Source organism: Bicyclus anynana, chromosome 10, assembly GCF_947172395.1.
Source record: "Bicyclus anynana chromosome 10, ilBicAnyn1.1, whole genome shotgun sequence".
NCBI lineage: Eukaryota > Metazoa > Arthropoda > Insecta > Lepidoptera > Nymphalidae > Bicyclus > Bicyclus anynana.
The window spans coordinates 15292175-15304025 of record NC_069092.1 but is presented as its reverse complement, the minus strand read 5'-3'; the positions used below and the strand labels follow the sequence as shown (position 1 = coordinate 15304025).

The 11851-nt window shown below is 38.8% G+C and overlaps 1 protein-coding gene across 1 annotated transcript; it reads left to right on the top strand.

Moving 5' to 3' along the window:
* The first annotated feature begins 3581 nt into the window (after positions 1-3581).
* Positions 3582-9625, top strand: LOC112054586 (putative cysteine proteinase CG12163). Its single transcript, XM_024094423.2, has 5 exons — positions 3582-3790; positions 4621-4744; positions 6114-6301; positions 7319-7435; positions 8720-9625. The coding sequence occupies exons 1-5, from the start codon at positions 3583-3585 to the stop codon at positions 8866-8868; spliced, it is 786 nt and encodes a 261-aa protein (XP_023950191.2). The 5' UTR covers position 3582; the 3' UTR covers positions 8869-9625.
* The last annotated feature ends 2226 nt before the right edge of the window (positions 9626-11851 follow it).

The window sequence follows — 11851 nt, the reverse complement described above, 5'->3', positions numbered from 1 at the left end:
AAGAATACAAAACGGAGGTACGTTAGGTATATTAATGTAATACGAACGATACATTTTGCGAAGTGATATTATTCAACCGCGAGTGCACAATCGATAACGCGGCATGATGGATCCATCCCTAGTTACCTCATCTATTCAGCTTATGCTCTATGAAAATGTCTTGGAAATTCTTACGAGTAATATTTCTACAGTTAATAATAACCGAAGAGAAAGAGTCGCTGTTCTATTTTGCTGTATTTACTAATCTATATAGAGCCGTGATAGTCTGGAGGGTGTGGGATCGAATCCGGTCCGGTGCATGCACCTCCAACTTTTCTGTTGTGTGAATTTTAAAAAATTAAATATCACGTGTCTCAAACGGTGAAGGAAAAACATCGTGAGCAGAGATTTTTCTGCATCTGCATACCAGAGATTTTTTCTTAATTCTCTGCGTGTGTGAAGTCCGCCAATCCGCATTGGGCCAGCGTGGTGGACTATTGTCCTAACCCCTCTCATTCTGAGAGGAGACTCGAGCTCAGCAGTGAGCCGAATATGGGTGGATAATGACGATGACTAAATATTGGCTCAAACTCATTATTGGCCTAATTTAACTATAACCAAGGCCACGTCTTTCTTCAGACTCCTCTCAGAATGAGAGGGGTTAGGCCAATAGTCCACGCTGGTCCAATGCGGATTGGTAGACCTGACACACGCTGAGAATTAAGATTTTTTTTTTTATAATAATAATAATAAATATACTTAAACATTTCTTAAAATGCACACAACTGAAAAGTTGGAGATGCATGCCCCGGACCGGATTCAAACCCACACCCTCCGTAATCGGAGGCGGAGGTCATATCCACTGGGCTAATCTGTAACACTTAAATTTCTATAAAATTTTCTTTCTTTCTTTCTGTTAAGCCGTCGATCCCAGTCATTGCTTTGGATCGTCACAGAGTAAAAAATTATTCAGAATTAAAGCAGCATGGTCTAAGCACAAAATCTCCTCTACTATAAGGAAATAGCCTGACACAGCAGGGAGCTGTAAAAATAATTTGAAAAAGCAATGTAAAGGTTTCTAAAATAGATATCTTTATTAGAAAGTTATTAATATAGCGATAAAACTATACTATCTAGGATAGCGACATCATTGGGAGCACGTAGCAGATAATGACAGAACATCGCTATAAATACTAAGTTCACCCAGTGGGCGGGCTCTCTCAGGCGTTGTATTTGAACGTTTAAACAGTTAAAAGATCGCAGCTAGGGCTGTCAGTCGCCACCTAATATTATTTACTTATCTACTGGTTGGAGCTCATAATATTGTGTGGGTACTTACTTGACAGTCGCGAAGACCTATCAGATTTGGTTAAATTGATGATTGGAGGAATAAATAGTCATATTTCGCCTTCTGTGGTGGGAAAAACTACAGACTTTACTAGATGAACACAGGAGCTCTGCTGGAAATCTAAGACTTGAAATACGAATAATTGATATGTCTCCGAAATTAAATTAAAATTCTTTTATTTCAATTAGGATTATTTCACTTTCGAAACGTCAGGTAATTATTAGATAATGATGATAATATAGGTCAAAAAGTACAAGGTGTCCAAACGTACCTTGGCCCGAGAAGCCCACAACAAACTCTGAGAGGTTTTTCTTTTTTAACTTTTGAGCATTTAACAATTGTAAAAATTGTCATCATCATTGACTCTTGAAAACTTCTACCTTACAAAGATAGTTACAAAGTGTGCCGCATTTACCTTACATTTACCTTTTACCTACAAGAGCAGACTGATGAATTTTAGCCTTTTTATAACGAAAGACGAACGCTAGAGGACTAGCCATCACAGGTTTTTACGTCATCAGTACCTTTTGCGTCCCCTTTCTAGTTTCTTAATACCCAAAGTTAAGCTTTCCTCATATTTCACTTGAAAACCCAAATCATTAATATAACGATTATCTCCTCACATCCCACAAGTTGTGTGGCAGCCCTACTCGGGTGGTTGAACTTAAATTGATCAATTAAAACTTAACGTTCCAGATAGCCGTAGAGACTCGAGTACTCTCACAGGTTACAATCAGCTCAAATTGCTCCACTCATCCCTTACTACGTGTTATGTATAACTTATAATCCTTCTAAGTGCTTTGGTGATCAATGGTTAATTTATACAGCTACGAAGATTCCTAGGTTAAAAAATAAGCGAGATATAATTCCTAGAGTGAATAGAAGAAGGGTGCTCACATCAGTAGTTCACTCCATTATTCTTTTCGGAGCACCTATAAGTGTGCTATGAAAGTACATCTACAAAAACTACAAAGACGACTCGTGATAGGTATAAGTATGGTATGAAAGTGAATCTACAAAAACTACAAAGTCGACTCGTGATAGGTATAAGTGTGCTATGAAAGTGGATCTACAAACACTACAAAGGCGACTCGTGATAGGTATAAGTGTGCTATGAAAGAGGATCTACAAACACTACAAAGTCGACTCGTGATAGGTATAAGTGTGCTATGAAAGTGGATCTACAAACACTACAAAGGCGACTCGTGATAGGTATAAGTGTGCTATGAAAGAGGATCTACAAACACTACAAAGTCGACTCGTGATAGGTATAAGTGTGCTATGAAAGTGGATCTACAAACACTACAAAGGCGACTCGTGATAGGTATAAGTGTGCTATGAAAGAGGATCTACAAACACTACAAAGTCGACTCGTGATAGGTATAAGTGTGCTATGAAAGTGGATCTACAAACACTACAAAGGCGACTCGTGATAGGTATAAGTGTGCTATGAAAGTGGATCTACAAACACTACAAAGTCGACTCGTGATAGGTATAAGTGTGCTATGAAAGTGGATCTACAAACACTACAAAGGCGACTCGTGATAGGTATAAGTGTGCTATGAAAGTGGATCTACAAACACTACAAAGTCGACTCGTGATAGGTATAAGTGTGCTATGAAAGTGGATCTACAAACACTACAAAGGCGACTCGTGGTAGGCATAAGCGGGCCATATCATACTGCTTCTACAGATGCTGTGTTAATTAATAGTTATAGCAGTTAATTTTAGTTATAGTGCCTATAGCCAAACTAGAAAAAACGCGCGATGATGTTCAAAAGTAAGGAACTGACATCCGCTGAAACCCTAAAGAGAACTCGTACTGGATGAGTTGAACAGAGATTAAAGGGGACAAGCAAAAGAGACCTGGAAGAGAGAACCGGCTCTTAAGTTGGGTTTTTACTAAATAAAATCGAATAGTAAAAATACATTAGCCTCATAACCCTCATAAAGATTCGTAGCTGCACAACTACTGGAACAACAACGGAGTTTTGTCAATAAACTATACCAATAAATTATTCATAGCAAATACATAATCAGAAGCATTTTCACACGACGCAATAAATAACTTTGAACAGTAAAAATCCCGTAAATTCGGGAGCCATGTCAAACGCGACAACGGCAGTTAAATAAAAATGGCAATAAAAAAAACAACATCGTAAAACATCAACATGGCTCGGATGCCAAACGGTTATAAAGTTCTCCTTTTTAAACGTGAAATTCCGACTGAAAAGTTAGCATGCCTCTAGTATTCCATGATGTATGGTACGCTCTTGTTCTACGTTTTTCCTAGCGTCAGTTGTTACGTAATATCTGATTCGTTCAGTAATAGCAATGCTAGTCAATTAATACCTGTAAATATTGGGAAGTTCCCCGAAATATGGGACTGGCGGGATCGAAAAATGGTATCACCGGTTAAAGACCAATTTGGATGCAACGCTTGCTGGGCATTTAGTGCTGTTGGTAAATCTAATTTTATTATTTACTAGCTGACCCGACAGATGTTGTCTATAGAAAACTTTCTATACATTGCAGGCGTCATAGAGAGTTGAGTGTACTTTATATGAGGACCGCATTCTAGTTTTGGACTCAGAGAATTCAGGTTATGATTCTGGATGTTGCTGGTGACTTAAATGTGTTAAACTCCACCTCATTCGATACCGAAGACATGGACTGAACAAATGCTTTGCAAAAATTGTATTGCTTGTATTATTAGAACTATCCAATTGTTTCTTATGATTCAATATATCTAATTACTTATAGCTAATGAATTAAAAAAAAACAACATACAAGTTGAAAATCAAAACAAGAATTCTTTAAAATCAAAAGTAAAGTTTTACTTGAAATGAAATGAAATGAACTTTATTTGCCTTAATACAAGATGGACATACAAAATATACAGTCACAGTGTATTGCCATATAAATGGCGCAAATTTTACAATTTATATAATTGTTTGAGTACCCACAATCATACAATTGTTTTAATTAAGTAATACAATTTAAATTTGAACAAAATATTTTTTGTTTTTAGAATCGATGACACTTTTACAAGATCGCGTATCGTCGCTTTTTTTCATTAAATTTTTCATTAATTATTAGTTGCCTGACCCTGAACATTATTATCAGCCTATTTTCCTCCCTCCCTGGCCTGCCACCTTGATTCGGGCATTGAGGGGATATGGAACGTAGGCCCATCACGCGGCTTCAATGCGGGTTCACGGGATATAGTCAAATATATAGTTAAAATATATAATTAAAGCTATTTGACAGAATATTGTTATTTATTTCAACAGCCAACATTGAAAGTCACTTGAAGATCTACTTGGGAATAGAGGAGCAGTTGTCCGAGCAATTCCTCATCGACTGCGATGGCAGCGGAGTCGGCTGCGGAAGTGCGAGCGTGTTGTATTCTTTCGGGTATACTTCTTCTTTTTCCTGGGCCTTTTCCACACTTGGTCACAAAGTTAGCCGTTGTGCGTAGGATAGGTAGGTTGTAGGTAGGTTTATTGAGGTGATAACTTCTTATGGGAGAGGAAACTGCTTCGTTACGTAACGCGTTACGGCGCCTGTCTTACTGGCTTACCTGTCTCTCACGTATACGGTAGCAGGTTTAAGTTATTACTTCTGTCAAGCGCCCCGAGACGTATCCGTTTTATTCTTTGACAATTTTGCCCTTGACTGCGATCATGTGAGCGATATTTCCGGTTTGGTCCACAATATATCATAATTTTTATTGCATAAAGTAGAACGCATTTTATTCAATACTAGCAGACGCTGCGCGGTTTCACCTGTGTGGTTCCCATTCCCATAGGAATACGGGGATAAAATATAGTACTAAATACTCGAGGAGAATGTAGCTTCTCAATTGAGAAAGAATTTTACAGATCGGTTCAGTAGATTCAGAGCCTATTCAATGCAAACAAACAAACAATGAAATCGTTCCTCTTTAAAATATTAGTATAGGTAATTCTGTAATGGTACGCAAGTGAAGAGGCAGTTAAACAAAAGTGGAGTGAGTAATTCGATTTTGTCGCTGGACTCTATCAAAAGTTTGGGTAAGGTTGCCTTTGTCTTACTAAAGCACGGCATGAGTTGACTAACCGCCTGACGGACATTGATGGATGATGGACTATATTTGACCACCATTTTTTTCATCAAATAATTGTCCTAACCTAATAGGGCAAATTATTTAATTAAAAAATACTTGATGAATGGACTTATGCGAAAACATCAAAAAAATAATTACGACTTTTTTTTAAATTACAAGTTAGCCCTTGACTACAATCTCACCTGATGATGATGCAATCTAAAATGGAAGCAGGCTAACTTGTTAGGAGGAGAATGAAAATCCACATCCCTTTCGGTTTCTACACGACATGTACCGGAAAGCTAAATCACTTGGTGGTACGTCTTTGCCTATAGGGTGGTAACTAGCCACAGCCGAAGCCTCCCACCAGCCAGACCTGGACCAATTCAGTAAACCTCAATCGGCTAACCCAGAACCTCTGTCTTGTAAATTCACCGCGAACACCACTGCGCAACGGACGCCGTCAAATTTATTATTTATGACCCCGCGCGGTTTCACCCGCGTGGTTCCCGTCCCCGTAAGAATATAGGGATACTATGTAGCCTATAGCCTTCCTCGATAAATAGGCTATCTAACACTGAAAGATTTTTTAAATTGGACCTGTAGTTCTTGAGATTAGCGCGTTCAATCAAACAAACAAACTCTTCAGCTTTATGATATTAGTATAGATTACTAATGTGACATTTATTTATTTCAAAGGCGAATAGTAAACAAGCTAGGAGGAGTGCTTCGATCTTCAGACTACGAGCCATATTCCGGGCGGCAGCGGCCATGTTCGTGGAAGGATCAGACTCCGAAGCCAGTGCCAGTCACTGGCTACAGACGCGTCCGGTCTGATGAAGAGGATATGGCTAGAGCCGTCTACAAATACGGTCCTCTTTCGGCTGGTAAGGAATATTCTGCATTCAAATAAAAGTCATAAGGATGGATGGATTTTTTTATAAGGAATAGGCTCGCACTTGACCACTATCTCACTTGAAGATGTGGTCTGTTCACGCTAGGAGCTTGACGTTACTCAAGCCGGCAACATTGGACCGGATGTATACCTCAGCACATCACTAGCCGGTCGCCATCTTGTTCACTTACTTCCGCTCTGCTTTGCTTGTCTCTGCTCTGTCAACCGCCAACGCGTGCGCACATATAATATCATAACAGCCCAGCGACTCGAGTCGATTCCCCAGTGCTCAGTGCACTCATGTAAAATGCGTTGTGTACCCCTGCCACATCATGGCCTAAGGTAAAACGCGCTTGCTTACAAGATACCTGTTATATTATGTTAAAAATGTCAGGGTTGCAAGAGTTAATAAACACGGACTTCGGGAGATATTTCCATACCCTGGCCAAGCATATAAGAAGCGAACAAGTAAACCGATTCATACCTGTTCTAAAGATGTCAATGACATTGATGCAAAGCAAACCTAACTGGTGTCCTGCAGTGCGATGATAAAATTGAGACGGTGGTGCGAGCTAATGGCTCCTGCGCACACTGTCATAGTTGAATGGATGGATGAAAAGATAAATGAATTGATAAATGGGCGGATGGCTGGTTAGATAATCGGAATGAAAATGAAATATTATTATAAAAACAAAAAACCCGACTGCTTAATGAACTGAAAATAGAAAAACCAGTAGTTATCACAATAACTGTATAAAGTTCTGAATAAATTCTTTGTGGTGCTGCAGGCGGTGACAAACATTCGTATTTCATTCTTTGCCCATATGAAAGTATTTGTCCCCGCCTGAAAAAAAAAACACAAGAAAACTTGTGTTTTTCTCTCAGACAACAGACAGACAAGTTGTGGCGTCAAGTAAAATCTTTAACCATAAAGATATTTTTATAACTGAACAATATACGAAGTTTGGAAAGTAACTTATTAATTTCTAACTTACACTTGTACTTTCAGGAATAAACTCTGCATCAATGAAAACGTACGAAGGCGGTATCGATGAACCGAAAGACGAACTCTGCGCTCCTACAGATTTGGATCACGCAGTCTTGATAGTGGGGTACAATGTATATCGTAAGTTTTTTTTTATTCTTTACAAGTTAGCCCTTGACTACAAGCTCACCTGATGGTAAGTGATGATACAGAGTAAGATGGAAGCGGGCTAACTTGTTAGGAGGAGGATGAAAATCCACACTCCTTTCGGTTTCTACACATTCTTCACATCTTCATAACTCGATAGTGATTTTGTCTATTGTTAGAAAGAGAGAGATATAGACGAATTTAAGACACTGTCACGTTATAAAAATATCAGAAAGCCGTGCTTTTCACAGTAAATCGCAGTTACCTACTTACTTTGACGTTACTTTGACTTTGTTGTTAGTTGTCAAAACTAACAACAAAGTAAAAGTGGCGCAATGGTATGCGCGGTGGATTTACAAGACGGAGGTCCTGGGTTCAATCCCCGGCTGGGCTGATTGAGGTTTTCTTAATTGGTCCACTTCTGGCTGGTGGGAGGCTTCGGCTGTGGCTAGTTACCATCCTACCGGCAAAGAGGTATCGCCAAGCAATTTAGCGTTCCAGTACGATGCCGCGCAGAAACCGTCAGAGGTCACATTAAATCTAAATTATAAACTTTGACTGATAGTGCCTTCGACCGTGACTACGGCTGGGTATTTTACACAAGCAAAAAAAAAGCGCGGCCTTCGGCCTGGGGTTTGTGATATGGCCTCTGATCGTGGCTACGGCTGGGCATTTTACCGATGCACAAAATACGGAACGCGCGGCCTTCGGCTGGGGGTTTGTGATATGGCCTCTGATCGTGGCTACGGCTGGGCATTTTACCGATGCACAAAATACGGAACGCGCGGCCTTCGGCCGGGGGTTTGTGATATGGCCTCTGATCGTGGCTACGGCTGGGCATTTTACCGCTGCACACTTCCAGCCTCGCACTGTATTGTACCCCGGCCTTCGGCCGGGAGTTTGTGATAGAGCCTTCGACAAGACAAAAAACGGAATGCGCGGCGGTGTTAAACTGCATTATACGACTGTAAGCTTAGTTTTAAATAAGTTTTGTATAATGGTGGTGGTGGGCTTTTCTCGGAACAAGGCGCCTTTGGAACCCTCGTAACTGTAATTTTAAATTTTCGACTATTATTACCACCATTAGATTAAATTAAATTATGAGCACTTTTCAAAAGTGCTTTGAAACTAAGCCTAATTTAAATAAATAAATTTTCAATTTTGAATTTTGAATGCTGCTTCAAATCTTCTAAAGGGATCCAGAAGAAATCGAGGAAACTCTTCTTTTTTTATGCATTCAAACGTTGTTTTTTTTTTAATTATTAATTTTTTTTTCAGTAAACAGAAACACAGGTGAGAGGGTCCCTTACTGGATCATCAAGAACTCGTGGGGTGTAAACTGGGGTGACGCCGGGTTCTACTACCTAGTGCGAGGGCGCAATGCTTGCGGTATCGCCAACGACGTGTCCTTTGCTACAGTTAACTGATAATATTTTTGTACCACTTTTGTACTATTTTAATACTTATTATATTTGGGTTTGAGTAAGGTATGTCGTGTCCCGGGTAGCGGTTATGGGTGATAAATAATAGTAGGCTCCACTGATAAAACACTTATATTGACTATCAGTTACAACGGTTAGGTAACGACTGGCGACAAACCGCCCGTATAGACTTCGTCATAATTACGAAAATGCTTAAGTAGCATTTTCATTTACAATCTATGTGTCTATTGGTGTGTGTGACCACCACATCAATATATAATAACGTCGATATTATAAAGAAACTTGGAAAAATATCGCTTTTTTTATAATAGATGGTTTTACCGAGACTAAGTTTGGAATTCAGACTAAAATATACTAGACAAGGTTACATACAGTTCCAGTTGGAACCTTGTTCAGTAAGTATATTTTAGTTTGTCATAGCGTAAACAACAGTTTTTGTTGGCCCTAAGCATATAAAAAGTAAATATTTTGTAGTTGAAGATGCAGCAAATGGAAGAGCATCGAAAAAGTTTAATGATATAGGTAAAACTTTTTCAAGGCCCTAATATTTTTCTGTGCTAAAACTTAAAAAATGGGCATTATAATAACCAAGACAAACCTGCACGAGTCTTCTCTCAGAGTGAGAGGAGTTAGGCCGATAGTCTACAACGCTAACCAAATGCGGATTGACAGACTTCACACACGTAAAGAATTATAAAAAATCTCAGTTTTCCTCACGATGTTTTTCCTTTACAGATTGAGACACGCGATATTTAATTTCTTAAAATGTGCATAACTGAAAAGTTGGAGGTGCATGCCCCGGACCGGATTCGTACCTACGCCCTCTGGAATCGGAGGCAGCGGTCATATCCACTGGGCTATCACGGCTGTTTATTAGAACATCAGCTAGTATTATATTTTATTAAACAACTAAGAATCTTTCTCAAATCAAGATGTCAGCATACGATTCTATCATAAAACAGTAAATCTAGAATAAGGGGAATGTGATGGTATTTTTTATTGCTATATCGAAATTGTGTTTCTAGCCGCGTGTAATGTCTACGTAATACAGCAAAGATATTTTATACTATGGATATGTTACGTGCCTACAAAATCACCGCAAAAAGTGGTCCGAATGTAGCTACTCTACAGAGCGCACATATATACAATTTCGTGTTTATTTTACACTAGCTGACGCCGCGCGGTTTCACCCACATTCGCGGTTCCCGTTCCCGTAGGAATATGGGGATAATATATAGCCTATAGCCATCCTCGATAAATAGGCTATCTAACACTGAAAGAATTTTTCAAATCGGACATACAAACTCTTCAGCTTTATAATATTAGTATAGATAGCATTATATGTTTTTGTATATTGTATATACAGTGTTTACAGTTTCTGAACACACAACTCGACATTGCATACAATATTTAGGTATTTATTTAATGACTTTCGTTGTTGACTCAATGAAATTAATACAATTAGCCGCTTTCGGTCGCCTCAGTTTTGACGCGCTAGTGACATATCTATATTATAAAATCTTTGTAATACAGTATTACAGGAAGGGGCCAAGTTTCCGCGAGGGTCATTTTTATGGGTCTTATGTCCGAAACCACGTGATGCTGAGTTGAAATATTTTTTATTACGGACCCACTTGACTTGGATTTGTATTGTACGTATCCATCAATTTTATCTTTTAAACGAATCATAGTGATAATAAACTATAATATCTTGGTTAAAGAATATAATGGTTCTCGAACTTCAGTGCTTAGTTGTAAAATTTAATTTCGTATTTTTATCAAGATGCTCTTGGTATTAATATTATCAGTTTTGTCTCTCAAGAATTATAATTATGCCAAAAACACTTAAAATATGTTAAATATTATTAGAGGTCCTGGTTTCGATTCCCGTCTGAACCGATTGAGTTTTTCTTAATTGGTCCATGTCTGGCAGGGTGATGGGAGGCTTCAGCCGTGGCTAGTTACCACCCAACCGGCAAAGATTTACCGCCAAGCGATTTAGCGTTCCGGTACGATGTCGTGTAGAAACCGAACGGGGTGTGAATTTTCATCCTCTTCCTAACAAGTTAACCCGCTTTCATTTTAGAATACATCATTTACCATCAGGTAAGATTGTAGTCAAGGGTTAACTTATAAAGAAAAAAAAATTACCTTTTCTTTAAACGTATGGCATTATACTTACATTAAAATAGGCTTTTCTAAGGATGATTACTCTTATTCTAAGAACCTTATACATTACTATAAAATAATACGATTTAGCAAAAATATCGTGCAAAGCGCGGTCACTATATTATTATAAAGACTCTATAAGAACACTTCTGAACGGGGAGATTTTCTACAAAATGTCTGGAACTAAAGATAAGTACAATAAAGTTGTACTAGCATTGTTAAGAGGCTCCTATAATAATAACTGGCCTTAGATCCGCACTCTTTTCAACGCCGCTCCCGCTGTCCGGGCTTACGAGATTAAAGTACAGAGTTCAGAATTTAGCGCTATATTATTATATCTTTTATTTTATATTCTAAGTTAAAAATGTTTCTTGGATATTTTCATTGAATTGAGTGTACGCAATACATTTTGAATTTATAAGTAATATTATACATATTTGGGAAGATTTTATAAATTTAAAAACAACTTAATTCCAATTTATTGGTAGATTCCTATTTGCATTCCTGCAACCCGCTTGATATCTTCGGTCCACCTTGTGGGGGGTCGCCCAACACTGCGCTTTCCGGTGCGGGGTCGCCATTCGGCCAGGGACCCCAACGTCCATCGGCTCTTCGAACTATGTGGCCTGCCCGTTACCACTTTACGACTCGCTGAGCTATAGCAGTGCCTTTAATTCGTCTGCGGATCTCCTCATTTCTGATTCGATCACGCAGAGAAACCCGAAGCATAGCTCGCTCCTTCGCCCGCTGAGTGACTTTGAGCCTTCTAATAAGGCCCATAGTTAGTGTAGTTAATAAA